The sequence below is a fragment of the Magallana gigas genome, chromosome 9 (genome assembly GCF_963853765.1).
Source record: "Magallana gigas chromosome 9, xbMagGiga1.1, whole genome shotgun sequence".
Taxonomy (NCBI): Eukaryota; Metazoa; Mollusca; class Bivalvia; order Ostreida; family Ostreidae; genus Magallana; species Magallana gigas.
In genome coordinates, this window is record NC_088861.1 from 47,095,813 (window position 1) to 47,118,293 (window position 22,481).

Sequence of the window (22,481 nt, forward strand, 5' to 3'; positions counted from 1 at the left end):
TGGATACCCCCCCCCCCCCCCCCCCACCCAGCCCCAATCCTAAAAATCAACCTTCATACTTGATAAATTCAGTTTTTAAACTCATTCAAAAATCCAATCTTGATTAAGGTGGAATAACACACCTGGAAAAAGTCACTCGAATTAACAGTAAATTATTTGATTATGAAAGATATTGTGATAAATAAACTGTACATATGTCAAATAAGCGAAAAATTTGCAGTTTAATGATAAAAAATGAAAATCTAAAAATTCAATTCAGTAAGTAACAGCAAAAGCCCCCAATGGATTCGAACTTGGGATGTACGGAACACAAGCCCAACACTTTAACCACCCGGCTATGAGGTAAGGCACATGTTGCCGTCGATAAAATCATTTTAATATAATGAAATGTTGTTTTGATCAGAGGTCAGCCATTTTATGACGATGTGTTATTCCACCTTAATTACTTTAAAATTAGTAAGATTATCGAAAAAATGCTTCAATCCCTTTGACCACCCCTGGTAAAAATTATGGATCTACTCATCTTTAAACCTATACTGACAGTAATCTTTTAGTACCTTAACTTTGAACCCCATACCCCCACCCCCTTCCCTTACACACACCCACAATTTCAAACTTGATCCGAGTGGCATTATGAATTTACATAAAACAACACACTGAAGTCGTACAACTAATAAAACAAAATACAGTTCTCAGCATGAGTCATGTATTATATAATTAAACACAACAATTTTGGGACGGATTCTGGCAATTTCATATAGCTATATATATATATATATATATATTTTTTTTTAGAGATTCTTTTGAAACGCTGCTCTTTTTTTATACCAAGGTAAAATTCTTACTCATAATTGCAAGTGTCATTGAATATCAATAAATTCATATAATGTTTTTAACAGTACACAAATCAAAAAATATATCATGAATGCAGTCACACCTATATAAAAAAAAATGAATGATGCAGAATATTTTTTTCAACCATTACATGTACCATTACATTATTCCTTCAAGTACATTTGTTATAAAAGCCTCAACATGTATTAGCTATTATAGTGTATATGTATCTCTTTTCTTGTACAGCAGAACAGTATTACAGCAAACCCACATATAAAGAACTCCCTATTACAGTGAAGTCAGTTCATTCTCCAAATCCAAAATGTTTTGAAAGCTGATTAGATGTAACAAGTTTTGTTTACAATGAACCAAATGAATTTAACTTGTCTTTGATGCTAAACTATAACCTTGTTTTACTGTATACCGGAACATGAATGTCATAGATATCATTCATTCATTTTTTTCACTTTATACGCATAATAGGTATTAAGGTAGTTTTTCCAAGCTTGTAAATATTATAAATATTCCACTCAAAATTGTATCTTTGTGTACACCCAAGTTAATCAACTGACATGCTTCGAAAGAAAATAGTTGTATCATCATTTATCTGTAATCTTCAATTGAAAAAAAGAATTTACAAAAATAATGCCCTGCTAAATTTGACTGCAGGGAATAGATTAAATTTAAACTCATAAACAGTACACCCCTCACATATATGTTTCACCTCATGTTAACATGTTACAATTCCCTAATGATACCTTCATCACATAATTCCACTTACTGGGTAAATATGAAATGTTAAATCAACTCATGATAATACATTTAAAAATATACAATACCTAATTAAACAACAACTCCATGATATATGCTTCACCAATTTTTTTGATAAATGGATCTACACAGATTTTTTTTTCTGATAATGGCTTGTTCCTGACTGGTATCAAATACAGGTCAAAACAGTCATAATGGAAAGCAATGCTACATATAGCCAGAACTTCTGACAAGAAATAAATATCTATAACTGTCAAAACACCTGATAATAATAAATAAACATATCTGTATACATATTAGAACTAACAGCTGCTGTGGCGGATCTAACAATTGATGGAGTGTTGCTCTAGCCATTTCTCGACTACGCTTATCTCCCTTGGACTGGATGCCGGTTCACTAGCAGGGACAGAGTTATCTTTCTTTGTACAGCTCTCCTATTGAAGGTCGCATACAGCTCCGTCATAATATCGTACAGGTGCTGGACTGAGGAAGTAAAAATAAAGATTGAAATAAATATTAAATGTCCTTCATATCTTTTTCAATGAGCATATGTAAAAATACAATGATGGCAGATAGAAAATGATGCATGTATTGCCTGATACCTGCAGAAGAAGACTTATAATTCAAGAATTACTCATTTTTATTGTGAACTTTTGTGGGTTTGCAGGGATTAAATATAGAAAAAACAAGAATAGAATTCCTGGGTCCCCCGCCGGTCAAGCAGTATACTAGTATCGAGTCTATCGACCAAGGCTGATTTAGAAACTTGACCAAGGCATTAGTGGTATAAACATTTGGTATAAATTTAATGAAAATCCGTCAAAATTTGTAGGCATGAGAGCGCTTACAAAAAAGTGTGACAGACGGACGCACGGACGCACGGACCCACGGACAGACGGACGCACGGACCCACAGACCCACGGACAGACGGACGCACGGACCCACAGACCCACGGACACACGCCCAGCATTTCTATGTCCCCGCTCCGCGTTGCGGCAGGGGACAAAAAAAAAACTGAAGAGGGAATTCATTTTTTGTTGTCATTTTGCATGTACATGTTTACACAACTACAATTACAATGAACAAAAAAATATTACAAGTATATGAAAACTTATCTTGTATATATAGCCTTGAGCTGTTTCTAGCCATGATTACAAACGTAATTTTCAACAATTTATTGCTTACTGTAAAGTTTAAAGTGGTTATTAATGTTGGCGGTGAAGTACGCGTTTTTCTAATGTGACAGTCAAACAAAATGCGTGGGTATTAAAAACACGGATGCTTGATTTACTATAGTAAAGTTCTGATTTCTTTACCATACGCGCAGGTATTTTATGCAAATATAAGCGTACCAAGTAACTAGTGTAAGTTTCCCCAATGTGTAAATAACCACTTTTACAGTATATAAGTTGTAGACTACGTGCTGAGAACTGTAAACAAACCTTCTTCTCTGTCTTTTTGGCGGGTTCTTTCTTATCTTTCTCTTTCTCTTCTTTGTCCCCATCATCCTTATCTTCATCCTTAAAGGTCAAGGTAACCAGAAAATGTGTATTAATATCTTTAAAGTTGGTATGGGACACCAACTTTTTCTTTCCTGAATTTATTACCTATCTGCGTAGCGTAATGGGTATGAGCATTAACTAAAAATCTGTATGTTATGAGTTCGAATCCCGCTGGGGCTTTTATAATTTTTACCTTTCCAAAAAATTTAAAACACATTTTTCAGTAAAATTTTGTAAAATTTTAAAATTTCGAAACGGTACACTTAAAGTATTTTGATTTTTTTAATCGTATCATTAGGAATAATTATGTCCAGTTTACATGACCATTTTAAATACTTGTATATTTTCTGCTACTCTGTGTATTATAATTTTCAGTTGTCAGACTATTTATGGAGTACATGTCAATATCATTTTATTTCCTGGAAGTCCACAGTAGTGTATAAAAATGTACTAAAAAAAACCCAACAATTTCTATAGCTGTAACCTATCGGATTAGAATCAGAATTACGTCTTTAAATCAATATATTGTTCAGATCTACAAAAATTAGCTGCTTGGTTAAAGTAGAGTTTAAATCAATTGTTTTGATTTGAATGTTTACAGAATCAACTGAAAACATCATTGTTAGTTTAAGGTGGTATGGGACACCTGTCGATATCAATGTGGATAAAAGGACATTACTGGTATAGTCGAAATACTTTCACCAGTTTAGAATTTTCAAATTTTACAAAATTTGATCCATAATTTCAATTTTAAAATAATTTGGAAAGGTAAAAATTATAAAATCCTCAGTGGGATTCAAACTCATGACTTACAGATCTGTAGGTAACGCTCTAACCCATTGCGTTACGCTGTTAGATAACTGATTTGAGAAAGAAAAAATATATATAAAATTATAATTGATTTTAATGTTTATTTCGATACGAAGTATGTCACAATATAGAAATGTCATATACCGTCTTAAGACAGAATGCATGTTGGGGTTGGTTTAATAAATCTGGTACCCCTAGATGCTGACCACTCAAAGACAGAAAAACAGAGCCTTACCTCCTCCCCTTCGCTCTTCTTTCCTTCCTCTCCTTCACTCTTCTTCCCTTCCTCTGTCTCTCCATCATCCTTCTCCTCCTCATCCTCTTCCTCCTCCTCTTTTTCACCTTTCTTTTTCTTCTTGTCTTTTTTGTCTTTCTTTTTGTCCTTCTTTTTATCTTTCTCTTTTTTGTCTGCAATAATTAAATCACAAATTGCTATGCACAAATTTTTTTATCAGCATCAATATAATATTGAACCTAATATGTTGCATGATAGCTTAAAACGGGATTTGTCAAGGACAAAGACCTAAATGTGAAATACTTTAACAGCTACAGTTGTTAACATGGGCGAATTGATACAATATCATCAATATATATGTGAGATATTATCGATATTGATACGATATCATCAAAATTAATACGATATATCATCGATATTGATATGATATCATCAATAGTAATGCGATATATCATCGATATTGTTACAATATCATCCGCATCGATACTACATCGTCTCTTGACATAACTCGATCACTGCGCACTCTACCTTTCTTCTTGTCCTTCTTCTTTCCTCCTTTTGTTTTCTCCTCCTCTTCTTCATCTGCTTCCTCTTCCTCCTCTTTTTCTTCTTCTTCTTCCTCATCTTCATCTCCTTTTTTCTTCTTTTTGTCTTTCTTCTTATCTTTTTTGTCTTTCTTCTTATCCTGGAAGAAAAAGATAATGGAATAGAGAAAAATTTCAATAGAAATGAAAGATATCATAGCCATTCAAATCTGTCCTACCTTCTTATCCTTCTTCTTGTCTTTCTTTTTATCTTTCTTCTTCTTGTCTTCCTTTTCTTCTTCTTTCTCTTCTTCCTCTTCTTCTTCTTCCTGCTCTTCCTCCTCCTCTCCCTCTTCATCATCAGACAAACCAGTGGACACTTTTCCAAACACATTTAGGTCTTTTTTTCCTATTGATATAGTTACACACATAAGACACACTCCAACCACATGTTTGACTATCATGGCTACACTTAACCAGCACTTTGATTATTTTGCCAAGTTTTAAGAACAATTTTTGCAGAGAAAGCCCTTTAATGTTTTAAATTTCATCTTATTGTCCAGTAACTCCTATAATACTGTGCAAACAAGTTCATTGAAATTATACATGTATTACCTATTCTTGGTCATAATGATTAGTCTTAGTTTATAATTTAAGTAAATTAATGTTAAATTGCCAAAGAAAAAGATATCCCATATCAATGTTGGTTAAACATAATTGATGTCTGCTAAAATCAAAGAAGAATACAGTTTTGAACAATGGTGGTATGTCATGATAAGTGTACTTATTCAAACAAGAACTGCAAGCCTTAGGACCAATAGGTCCAGTTTTGTCTTAGATAACCTACAACCTCAAGCAATTCAAGAAGCTCTAGTCGACATCCCCCACCTTTTTTCTTATCTTTCTTTTTATCTTTTTCCTTCGTTTCTTTCTTTTCCTCTTCTTCTTCTTCATCTTCGCTGCTCTGGGTTTTTCCTGCTCTGGGTTTTGGAACAGGAATTTCTGGCATTGCCTATGAAAGACAGTGTTGTGAAAAAACACTCTAATGTTGTATGATGTCAACAATATAATAAAAAGGAATCAAGATCATTTTGATTAGTTCTTATATAATGATATTCGATTGGCTAGGATGAACAGAAAATTTTGATTGGTTGACATTAATCTAAAATGAATTTCAAATATGATTGGCTGTATTCATGGAGATGACTCACCCTGGAAGAAGTCACTTTAGTGGCCTTCACTGTTTCTTCCTCCTCCTCTTCTTCTTCACTTTCTTCTTCACTCTCTTCTTTCTTCTGTAAGATTAAAACACCATCAAATGTTTAAACATTACATCATCCAATAAACATGTGGTCACACAATACATGTAATTTATCAGATTTCTTAATTTGTTTAGTCATAGTTGATAAAGTTCACATTTATCTTGAAATAAATTAATGATATGAATTATATCATTTAAAGAGCATTTGAAATATGCATAGGTAACTATGCAAAAACCACAGAATATTGATACAACATTTAACCAGTTTTTGTACAAAAAAAATTAAAGATAAACACTGTTACAGTAACACAGTGAGTGAAGTAATATAACTGTGCTCCTCCATTAGTTACCACGTCAAACATCTACACAACATACTGACTACAGTAAAACAAGCTTATAGCCGAGTGCCAGGGACGGGAGGATTTGCTTCATTATAAAGGTAATTGTTTTACAATAATAGTGTAAAGATGGAGATGTCTGTCAGACATAGATAACTGCAAATCTAAAAGCATTAACAAGCAAAAACAAAAATCAGAAAACAGTGGAAATTGTTAAAGCAATGGGGGTTTTTTAAGCTCAAAGAAATATTGATATCTAATATGAAATTCTGAGAGGGTAAAGTGCTTTTAAGGTGGTATTGGACACCTGTCAATATCAATGTGGATAAAAGTACATTATAATCAAAATAATTTCACCTGTTTATAATTTTCAAATTTTACAATGACTGAAAAAACAAATTGTTTAAAATTTTTTTGAAAGGTAAAATTATAAGAGCCTGGTGGAATTCCAACACATGATTTACAGATTCGTACTTAATGCTCTAACCCACTGCACCACACTAATCTGGTTACAGTTTTAGGTATTAAAACTGTAAAATCTGATCTCTCTTCACAGGAGAGAAAATAATAATTTAAAACAGAGATTTTCTAAAAAGTACTAAACAAGCTTGTCATGAGTATTATGTACAAGCTGTAGTGCATTTATTATTTTCACATGACATGTATGACTGTTATTGAAAATAGAAGCCATAAAAGAAAGAAACATACACATACTATTATATCTATGATGTTGATATTATTCTGAGAATTTTGTTGTTACTTTACAAAATAAACAACGAATTAGTCCAAAAAATCGGTGATTGTAAAATTAGTGATACAGAGTGACTAAGTTTGCATCAGAAAGAAATGGTAGGAAAATTGTCATAAAGCAAAAAACAAAATACATAAATCTTGGCTTGAATGGTGAAGAAAGATGTGCATCATGGTCACTTATCTGTTAACTAATTAGTCAAACCAGGGTACAGAAGTGATTTATGAGTTAAAAGAATAACAAGGAAAAACATTACAGACAGTCCACCAGTTAAAGTTAATAGAAAAAAAGTGAAATTTCACACAGACACACTCTACGAAGGTGGGAAAGAAAATCTACCACAAGACTAACAGATTCTTTTGTTTCTGATGGGATGGCTTCCTTGTCTTTTTCTGATTGGTTAGTTTCATCTTCAGGAGAAGCTGATTGGCTGACTTCAGCACCAGGGGCTTCTGATTGGCTGGGCTTGGGCTCGGGCTCTTCCTCACTCTCCTCTGAGTCTTTTGATTCCTCTTTGTCTTCTTTGGTTTCAGGAGACGTTTCTTCAGCTTCCTCATCATCAGATTTAGCAGACTTTGTCTCTTCCTGTAAAATGTGACTAGCCTCTATGTCTCTATTTAAGTTATTTCTAACAGCACCCACACAATCCCTGCGATTTAATTACAGACAAGGCTGTCCAAAAACTCCCCTGAAAATCAACCTGCAGGACCCTATATCTATGTCACAACAGACATGGCTGTTCATGACTAGGTGTTCGGGACTTACAAATCACTTAAAATTATCCTGTATTCGAGATTATTGTTTGATATAACGAAGTTCAACTGTATAATTATAATAAAGTCTATTTTTTTTCTTTAGAAAAATTAAATACAGTAAAACACGGTTATAGCGAACACGCTTATAATGAATTGACGCTTACAGCGAAGTGAACTTCATCCCCCAAGTCTCTATTTCATGTTGTAAACTTGACGGATATAACGAATTACGCTTATAACGAAGTTAAATTGACCGTCCCTGGGACTTCGTTATAAGCGTGTTTTACTGTACATGTAGGAAATGGATAGGTGAAAATGGTGAATACCCTTGCTATCTTAATCAAATTTATAACATTACAAGTTCTGTTACATCACAAACACTGATCTCACAAATATTCTATCATTCCAACCTTGCACAAAATTTAGTCAAGATGCACATTTGTTTCTATGCTTTACATTCATAATATACATAAGCCATGCAAGTTCTCCACCTTTTGTAACATCTGCCCATGCAGAACTTGGACACATTTACACAGTTCCTAACTAGCCCCTAACTACAGGATCATCGATCGAACAGGCTACATTCATAAGTTACCTCATCTTGTTTCCTAGGCAACGGTCGGGGCTTTGGGACAGGTTTACTTTCACTTTCAGGAACAGCCTAGAACAAGAAAATTGAAAAAGAGTCAAACTGGGGTTATTTCAGCTCATGTATAACAAAATAACCATAAGTAAAGACATTTTAGTTTGAGTAGTTAATGCTGTCTTTTGTAAACAACTTTTCAGGACCTGTGTCACATGCAAGCTACTTTTGGAGAGAAAATAACTGGCAAAAATAAAACTGTAGACAATAAGTATATGAAAGAGAGCTTATCTATATAAATTTAAACATATACCATAGTATATCAACAAACAAACATGCCACACAATGTCTTAACACACACTGCTAATTCAAACACTGACCTTGACAAGGTGTGACCTTCATCTAAGTGTGTATTCTATTCCTGATGGACATTTGAAGCCTTATAAATGACCTTGACCTACTTGTGTGTTTTGTAAATAATTGACCTTCACAGCCTTGGTAATGAGATGACCTTGATCTATGACTGACCTTCACTTTATTGTATATGACTGACCTTGACCTCCGCCTCTTCTTCCTCGCTATCATCCGATTCCTCACTGGATTCCTCCTCAGGCTTTGCTTTCTTTTCCTCTGTGAAACAAGTCATAAACAACATACAATATTGCTGTTTTTACCCGATAGTAGCTAAATCATCATATTGATCGAAAAAACAGCAATAATTATTCTACTATATGAATCAGCGACAAATTGATACAGACATATCAAACTGAGTGTTATCAAGCAAAGATTGTAGTTTGAAGCCATAGCCAAACATTGAGAAACGCGATATTTCACTTAATTGACGATCTATTTTTTAGTACAAAGTAGAGAAAATCAAACATTATATTGACCTCCTAGGTCACGTGCAGGTGAATATAACATTCTGATATTTTGAGAGAGTTGGATATGAGCCAATCAGAGAGCTAGGAATCAATCAATCACATAATAACATAAATTATTGCGACCAAACCATTCATTTTTTAAAAAGAAAGTAATACAGTATGTCATCAATTACTCAATCTAAAATTGTAACATAATCCAATTTCAACACGCATCAATTTAAACATCATATAATTGAATAATAGATTAGAAATCTAAGCAGTCAACCACATTTAGAGAGAGAAATAATTATACAAAATTTAAATAATGATGTTCTCATAGATTACACACATCATGTATATAATCAGAATGATTGAGAGTAATATCAAAAGATCAGTGTTATGAAAAACTAGATTTGTCTTGTTTGGGGGACAGGATATCTAATGTTCATGTCATTCAATAACCTGTACTAGATTTGCGTTTGTGAACTGGTTAAGCTATCTTTTGTTGTTTAATTTTGATTTTCTTTAAAAATTCCTAGCACGGTTGACTGCTTTGGTGCCCTCTCTTATTGAATTAGTCTCACTGCGTCCTGGTGTATAGATTGTTCCTGTGGGTTAACATACTACTGACCTGGTTTAACTGCCTGAGGGAGAGGTCTCTTCCCCTGGGGTGAGGGTTTAGGGGGGTGGGTTGCACTGAGTGATTCCACTGTTTTTGCGTTGTTGGTGAGAGCAGGTAGAGTCCTATTCAATGACGGTGCCTGAAATAGCAACACAGCTAACTTTAAGCAGGGAAATATTTGCCATTGTTTTATTTTTGTCCATTTTGCCCTTAATTGTCAGCGGGCAAATTCAAGGCTGGACAAGTTCCAATGTCTCAAATTATCCCTCTTCTAGCACAACATTGCCTAGGCAAATATAAGATGTAGCAAAGCTGTTTGCAAGTGTAGAAAGGACAAATAAAAACGGGGGCAAAAACAACCTTGATTAGAGTATGAAGTGTTTCTTTGACGTCAGTGAATACCAATGTTTGTGAATTTCGTTGATGAGTTGATCAGTAAAATTAAATGTCAATGTTCACTGAGGTACAATGAATGTATGTACTTCTGAAACTGTGACTTCCAAATCCTTTAAACTTGATGTCCTAAATATATTTATGGAACTGTACTACATTATACAAGTCAAATCATTAACAACCATGGCAGGTTCATCATCAAACATGTACAGTAAATCAAGATCCTGATCATGTATTATATTGTGTACAATATTTGGTGGAATTGATTTTTATAAGGATAGGTGTAGATTTGATTTCACCCATTTATGAATGTATCTTTTAGCACATGTATATGCTGGACATTAAACAATAATTAAATTAAAACCTCCTTTCCCTAAAAACATTAAACAAAATACACAGCCAAATGGAATACAATACATGTAACAGCTAGCATTCATTACCTAATAGTCGAAACTCATATCAAATAGGTAAAAAATTTGGTTTTTTGATATCATGGTATGTCTTGATATCTCTGATATCATGGTATGTCTTGATATCTTGGCACTTTTACTAGTGGAATATTTACCCGTTTGATGGACTCCTGGCGCCTCCTATCCCGCGCCCCGAAGCTTCCGCCTAGATCCACAGTACCGTCCATCTTGATGGAGTGGTTGAGGTTGGTTTTGTGTAGGTTCTCGTTTTCATCCTCCTCGTTTGATGAGGTGGAGTCTACCTCTCCATTCTGGAGGCGAGGGTAGGCCAAGACAATCATGTGACATCCTCCACACGACACCTGTGCATATAGTGATACAAACTCATTTAGCATGATGTCAGAGAGATGCGATATATTATACATTATATAAACTTGAACCATCACACCTTATTAACTTTATACCTGATGAACTTCCAAATTACATATACCGTAAACCAACTTTTATTCGAGACGACATTTTTTCACGATTCAACAGAGATAAACTGGTTTGCGGCAATTGAAATTATTTTCGCAACAAAGCCTTATCAACATCCGGTTTTTTTAACAACCATATGCCAATAACTGGCTTGTGGCGAGAAATATTCACAACGACAAGGCTCTGGCGAACCTCTCGAAAATTTCTTGTACGCGAATAAAAGTTAATTTACTGTGTATTTGATGTATTTCAAATAAACAACTTTTACATCTGATGAACTTCCAATGAATATATGTACTAAGAATTTCCACCTGATGATGTTCACATAAACATTTAAATGAACTTTTAAAATTGATAACCCTCACATGAACATTCAAATGAACATTTACTCCTGATAACCTTTGCATGAACACCCAATAAATTTCCAATGAACATTTACCCAATGAACTTCACATGAACATGTACCCCTGATGACCCGCACATGAACATGTATCCCTGATGACCCGCACATGAACATGTATCCCTGATGACCCGCACATGAACCCAAACCCTTGCTGAACTTGATGAACATGAACCCTGATGGACTCACCTGAGTGACAATAAACTTGCTGAATCTCTTTGATCTCTGGGGGAAGTACTGGTTTGAGTAGCATTCATGGTCAAGGCCTAACTTGGCATGGCGACCATCTCCAAATGTGTAAAGCTGCCCTTTCTCTACACAGTCAAAAATTCACATATACATGGATGATAAATTGTCATTATACATTAAATTTTATATAACATGATTGTATAAGAAGAATATATCACATTGTTATGTGATGTTTGAACATACTTCACTAAAAAAACAAGATAATCTAAAAAAATAAGCATGTTTTTTATTCTATTTTTTAAATTTTAATTTTGCTTAGATTAAAACACTGCACTACAACACAACCCCACATTTCTGATATTAACAAACTCTTATTACTTTTTGTAAATTTTACATCCAATTTGATGTCAATTCCTAAATATTCTCCAATGTTTTGCTGTCATAAACTCAGTTTATGTGAGTTTAACTTTGGTTATCCCTGTAGTTAATTCTACTTGGAATTAACTCTTTTTACATCTAAATAATTCTATTGACCTGTAATTAATTCAATTTGATTTAATTTTTTATAAAACGCTTTTTTTGTTTGCCAAACAAATTCATCTATATCTTATACTAAAACTTGCCTACATCACAATATGAAGCATGTGCAAAATCTATTTATCCACTTGATCTGACCAACTCTTTTATCAGTGAATACTGTAAAGGTACTACATTTGGCTGTGTATTCTATTTAGCGCTTTTGGCGGAATGCGGCTTCCGCTAAATCAAGTACATCGCTAAATGTCATTCTTATCTGTATAAGGATTGGAACATTCAGGAATACGCTAATTCAAATTCACTCCAATTTGTTAAAAAAATAATTTCCGCCAAATATCGTACATGCCAAATATAATACGTTTACAGTAGATTTATTTACCGGTGACTAACTTTATTCACTGGTGAATAACTCTATTTACCTGTCAAAAATTCTATTTACCTGTAACTAGCTTTATTAACCTTTAACTAGCTGTATTTATCTGTAACTAGCTGTATTTACCTGTAACTAGCTGTATTTACCTGTGACTAACGCTGTGTGGTTTTCTCCTGCTGCTATTTGTGTGACCTTGTGCTTAAAATTGAGCCAGACCGGGGTTTCACAGTAGAAGTACTTGTTTTTGTGTCCTAGTTGTCCGTTACCTCCCTCTCCAAAAGTATAAACCTTCCCACACTCTGTAAGTCAACCACCAATGTAAAATCAATCATCAACTTCTGATAACAAAACTTTAAGCCACTCATTAAACAACACTGAAGTTACTGTTACAAGATGATCATCAAATTCTTATGTACTAGCAATACTTATAATTGATTTTTAACAATTATGTTGCAGCAACCACATAATCTAAGTATTAAATGCAGCACCAATGCATTCCACATAATAATCACTAATAAAAAACTAGGGATGGCAATTGCTAACCAGTCAACCGATTACTCAGTTGGAACGATAGTAACCAATTACAAAATCAGTAATCAGTTAGTCATATAAGATAAAAATAATGTACATTTCAAAGCAATTTCAAAATACATTTTATTTTTTGACAATTATATATTCTAGTTAAATTGGAGACTGTTTTCTATAAAAATTAAGGTCCAACGACTGAGCTCTAGGAGGGACATTGGTCAGTAGTTTTTAATTATAATGACTGTTAAAACAACACGTCACTACTATGTCGGTTCAGTTTTTCATAAATCATTATTGAATATATCGTCATGACACATATTAATTATTGTGTAAATATACAATAAAATATGTTCAAACCGAGACATGTTATGTCGGTTCAGCTATTCATAAATCATTATTGAATATATCACTATGAGACATAATTTTAAAATCATATTTTGAATTACACATAAACCTTGTTTCTGTATAGCTGTAGTGTTCACGCATTATCTCACACAGTTAAATGCATAAATCCCATACATATATTTCATTGTATTGATGAATCATTTTGCATACGGTTGCTTGTAATATGAACCTGGACATTCTAGGCTATTATTTCATTCAATATTTGTTATAATCATGATGATATGCCCCCCTGAGGGCCCTTGTTTGGTGAATAAATAAAGAACATGAACGGAATTTGTATTATTTATAACAATTATCAAAATGTTAATAGCCTGTCAAAATTATGCATATTTTGATACGAGTAACTGGTTAATCGGTGGGATAGAATTGCGATTGACCAATTAGCAATCCTGCAATCGATTACCATCCCCACTAAAAACAGAAATATAAATATTTTCATTACTTCACAATAAATCATGTTGAAGTAATGATAGTAATTTAATTCCTTGACTTACCAGGTTGCACCTACAATCATATCTAAGAGGCACCGTTATTTTTAATTCATGTCCCTCTGCGTTTGTGATGCACTTACCAAATTAAAGATTTAATTTGTAACTGTCACTGTTTTCCTGTTTAAAACTTATTCTTTTGATAAAATAGGAAATTACAATCATGAACCCATACAAAACAATTGTAGTCAAATTGTGATACAATTTTTTTTTACTGCTCCTTCCCTTTTACAGACATAAACTTTAAGGTTTTTATCCAAATGACAACCTTCCCCCTCTCAAAGACATTGAGTACTTTACCTGTTAATACCACTGTGTGTGACCCCCTCCCCCAGACAATGAGTACTTTACCTGTTAATACCACTGTGTGTGACCCCCTCCCCCGGACATTGAGTACTTTACCTGTTAGTACCACGGTGTGTGACCCCCTCCCAAAGACATTGAGTACTTTACCTGTTAGTACCACGGTGTGTGACCCCCTCCCCCAGACAATGAGTACTTTACCTGTTAATACCACTGTGTGTGACCCCCCACAGGCCACTGACTTGGCTTTCTCGGGAATGTTCACTTTCTTGGGTGCTACAGCTTTTCCATAGTCTGTGCCTTGGCCTAGCTTCCCTCCGTCACCCTCCCCAAAAGTAAACACCTCACCAACATCTGGAATAAAGTACACCATCTTAATGGTCTCTGTGATGTTTTAAGTTAAAACAAAACCATTCTCTGTAATATTATTAAAACATGATTAAACAGAAATAATGTATGACATATGACAATAATAATATCCCTGTGACGAAGATCACATCATCCGTGACGATGATCATATCAACTGTGATAATAATCATATCACCCATGATCATAATACAGGTTATAATGATCATAATACAGGTGACAATGATCATAACACAGGTGACAATGGTCATAATACAGGTGACAATGATCATATTGCTGATCAGATCACCCATGACAACTATCAAACAACCTTGAAGATGATCAAATCACTCATGACAATGGTCATATCACCAATGACAACAATCATATCACCCATGACAAAGATTATATCACCTCAGAGGATGGTCACATAGCCTGTGACATAATCATATCACCTGTGACAATGTTTGGGAGGGTAACAGTTGAAAATGTCACCACCGCGAGAACCATTGACGACCTACGCAAAGCGGAGGTTCACAATGGTTTCAAGGGGTGTCAATTTCAACTCTTAACCTCCCAAACAGGCACTATTTATTTTATTGAATGTCTTGATTTTAAAGAAAACTTTACTGCTTTTATATAGAAATGACGTGAAATCTACGGCGAACCGTACGCACATAATTCTCGCGCATGTAACAATTCGTTTTGTTATACTTTCATGTTAAATACTGAAATCTGATTGGTTAAGACGCAGTTAATAATATTTTCTATTACCCTCAGCATTAGCAACGCACTTAGCAACGGGTAACATTAAAAAATGTTACATGCGCGAAAATTATGCGCGTATCGTTCGTTTTCTTAAAAATTAAGACATTCAGTATAACAAAATAAATAGTGCCTGTTTGGGAGGATAACAGTTGAAATTGACACCCCTTGAAAACCATTGTCAACCTCCGCTTCGCGTCGGTTGACAATGGTTTTCTGGGGGTGTCAATTTCAACTGTTACCCTCCCAAACAGGCACTATTTATATAGTGTTACCCATTGCCAACTGTGTTGCTAAAGCTCTGGGTAATAGTCTAAGAACGGATTATAAACTGCATCTAAACCAATCAGATTTCAGTATTTAACATGAAAGTATAATAATGATACATGTTAAAGTCTGATACACAAGTATTATACCAAGTGGTTACAGTGGAGTCAACTTCTACTTCATATACAAACAGCTATAAAAACAAACATTAAGGTTTTAAAGTTTTTGTAGATATGAACACCAAGTTACATGTATTTTGCATAGTTGGTGAAATTTCTGTTGAAAAACTTGATAAATATATATACTGTTCTAGTATATCAAAATTATTCCCAACACAATGTTTTATATTGTTTTATTTATATTTTCGATTTTGGGGGGGGTCATGATCTTTCTGACCCCTCTCTAGGTGAACAAATGCAATGGATGTAACGAAGATCTGTGACATTAAGCTTAATACACATAACAGTGGTTTACCTGTGACATCAATTATTACACACATGCCAGTGGTTTACCTGTGTCATCAATTATTACACGCATGACAGTGGTTTACCTGTGACATCAATTATTACACACATGACAGTGGTTTACCTGTGACATCAATTATTACACACATGACAGTGGTTTACCTGTGACATCAATTATTACACACATGACAGTGGTTTACCTGTGACATCAATTATTACACACATGACAGTGGTTTACCTGTGACATCAATTATTACACACATGACAGTGGTTTACCTGTGACATCAATTATTACACACATGACAGTGGTTTACCTGTGACATCAATTATTACACACATGACAGTGGTTTACCTGTGACATCAATTATTACACACATGACAGTGGTTTACCTGTGACATCAATTATTACACACATGACAGTGGTTTACCTGTGACATCAATTATTACACACATGACAGTGGTTTACCTGTGACATCAATTATTACACACATGACAGTGGTTTACCTGTGACATCAATTATTACACACATGACAGTGGTTTACCTGTGTCATCAATTATTACACACATAACAGTGGTTTACCTGTGACATCAATTATTACACACATAACAGTGGTTTACCTGTGACATCAATTATTACACACATAACAGTGGTTTACCTGTGACATCAATTATTACACACATAACAGTGGTTTACCTGTGACATCAATTATTACACACATAACAGTGGTTTACCTGTGACATCAATTATTACACACATAACAGTGGTTTACCTGTGACATCAATTATTACACACATAACAGTGGTTTACCTGTGACATCAATTATTACACACATAACAGTGGTTTACCTGTGACATCAATTATTACACACATAACAGTGGTTTACCTGTGACATCAATTATTACACACATAACAGTGGTTTACCTGTGTCATCAATTATTACACACATAACAGTGGTTTACCTGTGACATCAATTATAATTACACACATAACAGTGGTTTACCTGTATCATCAATTATTACACATAACAGTGGTTTACCTGTGACATCAATTACTACACACTTAACAGTGATTTACCTGTGACATCAATTATTACACACATGACAGTGGTTTACCTGTGATTTATATCAATTACTACACACCTGACAGTGATTTACCTGAGTGACATCAGTGATATCTCCTGTGACAATGACTTACCTGAGTGTGACATCAATGATATCTCCTGTGACATCAGTGATATCTCCTGTGACAATGATTTATCTGAGTGACATCAGTGATATCTCCTGTGACAATGATTTACCTGAGTGACATCAGTGATATCTCCTGTGACAATGACTTACCTGTAACAATTGCTGTGTGATAGTAACCACAGGCCACACTGATGACTTTGTTGTCTGTACTGAGGAGAGTGGGAGTGGATTTGTCCTCGATGTCCCCCAGGCCGAGCTGCCCCTCACTGCCCCCTCCCCACACATATAGCTCTCCGTCATCTACAAAATCACACAGTAGTTATAAAATACTGGTGCAGAATCAAAAGTCAAAATTCTAGAATAAGATCTGTGCAATCAATCATTACATACAACAGGGCTCTGTTCTTTGAGAAGTAAATGTCAGTCATACATATAAGGGGTGCACACTTGTCATTGACTGAGTGAGAAACACAGAGAGATCCTTTTGCTTTACTTGTTAAAAGCACAGAGTAACCTGCCCTTGTTATAAACCTGGGAGAGATAGAGTTGTCTGCCCTTGTTACAAACCTGTGAGAGAGATAGAGTAGTCTGCCCTTGTTACGTACCTGTGACAGAGATAGAGTAGTCTGCCCTTGTTACATACCTGTGACAGAGATAGAGTAGTCTGCCCTTGTTACATACCTGTGACAGAGATAGAGTAGTCTGCCCTTGTTACGTACCTGTGACAGAGATAGAGTAGTCTGCCCTTGTTACGTACCTGTGAGAGAGATAGAGTAGTCTGCCCTTGTTACATACCTGTGACAGAGATAGAGTAGTCTGCCCTTGTTACATACCTGTGACAGAGATAGTGCAGTCTGCCCTTGTTACATACCTGTGACAGAGATAGAATAGTCTGCCCTTGTTACATACCTGTGAGAGAGATAGAGCAGTCTGCCCTTGTTACAAACATGTGAGAGAGATAGAGTAATCTGCACTTGTTACATACCTGTGAGAGAGATAGAGCAGTCTGCCCTTGTTACATACCTGTGAGAGAGATTAGAGTAGTCTGCCCTTGTTACATACCTGTGACAGAGATAGAGTAGTCTGCCCTTGTTACATACCTGTGAGAGAGATAGAGTAGTTTGCCCTTGTTACATACCTGTGAGAGAGATTAGAGTAGTCTGCCCTTGTTACATACCTGTGACAGAGATAGAGTAGTCTGACCTTGATACATACCTGTGACAGAGATAGAGTAGTCTGCCCTTGTTACATACCTGTGAGAGAGATAGAGTACTATCCCCTTGTTACGTACCTGTGACAGAGATAGAGTAGTCTGCCCTTGTTACATACCTGTGACAGAGATAGAGTAGTCTGTCCTTGTTACATACCTGTGACAGAGATAGAGTAGTATGCCCTTGTTACGTACCTGTGACAGAGATAGAGTAGTCTGCCCTTGATACATACCTGTGAGAGAGATAGAGTAGTATGCCCTTGATACATACCTGTGAGAGAGATAGAGTAGTATCCCCTTGTTACATACCTGTGAGTGCCACAGAGTGATCTGCCCCTGCAGCCAGTGCTTTGTACTGCCTTGGTTCACACTCCACTTTAACTGGACAATTACTGCTGGGGATGTCCTCCACCCCTAACTGACCGTCTCCATTAGCACCAAAAGTATACAGACAGCCAGACTCTAAAAATAAAACAAAAGATATTTTGAATTTTTTCTTCTTCTAAAAATACTAAGAAATTGATCACAAATCAATACATGTGTATTTATTAGTTTGTCATATAAAAGAATGTGTATATTTTTCTATCATATTGCAATTTTTTAAAATTAAAATGAATTTAAATTCAAGTTTTCCTGCTCTAAAGCCCTACTCCATCCCACAAATCTGCTGGAAAAACACAGCCATTAAGATCTACTTGTAATATCAATCACTAAAGGAAATGCAAACAGACCCGTGGCTACTATCGTGTGAATTCTTCCACATGCCACCACTTTCACTTTCTCAGGTTTCAGCTCTGAAAAAGAAAAAAGAATTACCAGTGTCATACCGGTAAACAAATTATCACTCAAGTCTTGTCCAATTATGCGTGGAGTGACTGCATATTGATTACCAACTTTTAAAGAAGACAGTTCCTCATTTCAATAAAACAATTTGTTGTAAATTTGCTCATTTAAGATCCCATGTTTAATGATCAGTGTTCTCTATCATACTAAATTATAAATATGAAAAAGTCAACAGATGTTTGATAACATTTAAGTTTGGTAGAGACATAAAAATTTTAATTTAGATTTTTGAAATTAAGAAATAAATCTGACTTACTTTTGACGCAGCATGGTCTGGTCGACACTTTGACCTCGTCAATTCCCAGTTGACCCCAATCGTTGACCCCAAATGTGAAGAGCCGACCACTCTCTGTCAAAGACACCAAAAAAAGCTATATCATGAGTTTTGATCTAGTGTTAATCTTTGATGTTGTGTTAATTTTTGATCTAGTGTTAATCTCAAACAAGGATAGCAAAATGTTAAGTCATATTCTAGGAAAATTCCCCAAAAAGACAAAAGATGCAAGTATTCAAATTTTCATCAGAAAAGAACCACAGTGGCCTCATCTGGATCTTCCAGAATTATTCTGTGTTAAACTCATCTAATGATATCAGAAATCCAATTAAATCAAACAGTATCTTCATTGTCACGCGGATCTAAACCTACATCAGAGGAAGCATTCTCAACCGGATCTTAAACCTACTGTAACAGCATTGTCACCCGGATCTAAACCTACAGCAGACTGGAATCATTGTCACGCGGATCTAACCCTACATTAGAGGAACTATTGTCACCCGGATCTAAACCTACTGTAACAGCAGAGGGTACTAATATAACCTGGATCTAAACCTACATTAGAGAAACCATTGTCATCTGGATCTAAATCTGAACTGGAACCATGTACAGATACATTAACCTGTACCAGGAAGACACCTGTCCATCCAGATCCAGGTTGGCACCTGGGTCCTCTGCAGTTTTGGTCAAATTCTAAGCTAGCTAGCTTGTCACTTTATTTGCCCTCTCCCACCCCCATCCAAAAATATTTCTCCGCACAAACACCAAATTCAACAATAGTCAGCCTTTTTGCTTGCAGTTTTTACACGAGACAGGGGAGGCAACATCCTGAACTAATCTTTGACACTTACAAAGTTAATGCATCACAGGTGACCTTTTGTTGATACTACATATCTAACTTATGGAACCTTACTGACACACTGACCTATGACTAACAATGTGAGTTAATATCTGACAGAATACTGACTTTCGTGAGCGAGTTTTGCGAGGTTCCCAAGAACCTCATTGTCAAGTATTGCTCGCATCAAACCAGTCTTTGCCATATACCGGTAGTTGAAATTTTAAAAAAAAGTGTGGATAAGGCTTGGTCGTGAAAAAAATGGTCGACGCAAACCAGTTCATCTCAGGTTAATCGTGAAATAAAGTTGCCCCGAATAAAAGTATCGATGCTGACACACTTACCTGTGACTAATGCTGTGTGTTCATCTCCGCAGGCCACAGACTTGGCCTTGTCACCTCGGACCCAGAATTTGTTTGGTAAATTGTCCCCAAATCGGGATTTTCCAAATGTGAAAATTGCTCCAGACTCTGCCATAATAAAATTTTACATACAGGGCATGTTTTCATTATAATATGCTTTAGAAATTTTTGACATTTATATTTAAAACCGTTACCATTAAAAAAAAAACCCATCCAATAATCACAGTACTATAGCAGGCACATTGCAACAGAGGAGTGGAAGCAAAAACTCGGGACAGAGTATAGAATGATTTCAATCCTATTTCACTGCCCAATGAGGCAGAGTGAAGACCTTCAGTGAAACTGATATCACACCTGCCTGATCCCTACCCCCTCCCTCCTTTGATTTACCATTTTGTATGAAAAGCAGTTAATATTAATGACCGTTCAATTATACTTTGTAAATCTGACGTGTCATATTATTATATATACTGCAATATCATATGATTTTAATTTCAATACAATTCAAATGATTTCATCAAGTTATACAACTCTCTCATCCTGTTATACTGTACAGATGCTTATAAGTATGCAAATAATTTAATAATAATAATTTAATAACGCATTGGGTTTCTATCCATAATTACACGGTACACCAAGTGTATAATGTTGGAGAGAAAACCTGGGGATTACCATGCATGATGCTCGGACATTGCAGTGATGTATAAAAAAAATCTCTTGAGATGATATTTGATTTGATCAAGTGATTTTTATTTTCTTTACCCGACCTTCATCGCTAACAAAAGCTTGGGAGAGACAATTTAAATAACTTGTTGGACAAAAATCAAATACCACCACAAATCAAGAGAGATTCTATAATAAAATGAAATATGTATTATGTTGAGAATTGGACAGGCATAGCCTTCTAGATGAAGGCTATATGTACATGTCAAGTTCTCAAGAGAGAAGAATGTACAGTGTAATTGTATCATGCAGTGCTGTCAAGAAATGAATTATATAATCTGTAAATGCCAAGTTCAGTTTACATATATATAGAAAATTTGTGTGACTTACTGAGAGTAAATTTAAAAAGTTCATTTCAAAATCGTTTCATTAGTTTTTATTGAAACCATACCGTATAATCATTACGCTAGTATTTGGTCCCCCCCCCCCTTCCCGTTATTAAATCGCGTAATTGATCATTTTTGAGCCGCTTGTGTAATAATAAGTCAATACAAAGATAAAAGAGCGGATTTGTATAATGACGACAGAAAAAACGACGTTCATTGCATCCCTGGAATCTCTATATTCCTTGGACTGCGAACCCTAGACATGTTTAGACTTACCAGGAATCTCCGAGTCGTCTCCCGCCGCCATTACTGTATCCTAAACAACATTCCTCAAGTGCCCGGATGTTTACAGTCGCACTAACACGTGCGTTTGTTTATCATCGATATGTGACACGCCCACTGAGTCGATATCGGGGAAAATTTTCAAAATATTCATGTCATGTTGAAAACACAAGATTTTGCCATTATTTAAAGTACTTAGAGTACTCATTGTAAATTTGTCTATAACTTTATATACTGGAACCTTG

At 35.2% G+C, this 22,481-nt stretch overlaps 1 protein-coding gene across 3 annotated transcripts; it reads right to left on the reverse strand.

Annotated features, from left to right (window-relative positions):
- Window positions 1–35: 35 nt before the first annotated feature.
- On the reverse strand, window positions 36–22,339 carry LOC105324069 (X-linked retinitis pigmentosa GTPase regulator). 3 transcript variants are annotated; one of them, XM_066070903.1, is made up of 21 exons: window positions 22,231–22,339; window positions 20,888–21,013; window positions 19,688–19,780; window positions 19,320–19,382; window positions 18,898–19,050; window positions 17,529–17,678; window positions 14,551–14,703; window positions 12,772–12,924; window positions 11,716–11,840; window positions 10,805–11,011; window positions 9,856–9,985; window positions 8,918–8,994; window positions 8,377–8,442; window positions 7,378–7,611; window positions 5,888–5,971; window positions 5,565–5,688; window positions 4,916–5,085; window positions 4,681–4,837; window positions 4,153–4,325; window positions 3,048–3,125; window positions 36–2,088 (listed from the first exon to the last, which is right to left on the reverse strand). In XM_066070903.1, the coding sequence occupies exons 1-21, from the start codon at window positions 22,259–22,261 to the stop codon at window positions 2,065–2,067; spliced, it is 2,571 nt and encodes an 856-aa protein (XP_065926975.1). In that variant the 5' UTR covers window positions 22,262–22,339; the 3' UTR covers window positions 36–2,064. The 3 variants fall into 3 exon arrangements, with proteins under 3 accessions (XP_065926975.1, XP_065926974.1, XP_065926976.1); XM_066070902.1 differs by having other exon boundaries at window positions 7,366–7,611; XM_066070904.1 differs by lacking the exon at window positions 7,378–7,611 and having other exon boundaries at window positions 37–2,088.
- Between the last annotated feature and the right edge of the window lie 142 nt (window positions 22,340–22,481).

Excerpts from the sequence above, each read along its gene's own strand:
- LOC105324069 (XM_066070902.1), bottom strand. The coding sequence starts at position 22,261 with ATGGCGGCGGGAGACGACTCGGAGATTCCTG. Across the intron at positions 12,925-14,550 it reads ACACACAGTGGTATTAACAG|AGTGTGGGAAGGTTTATACT; the intron begins GTAAAGTACTCA and ends GTTGACTTACAG. Across the intron at positions 11,841-12,771 it reads CCACACAGCGTTAGTCACAG|AGAAAGGGCAGCTTTACACA; the intron begins GTAAATACAGCT and ends TTGACTGTGTAG.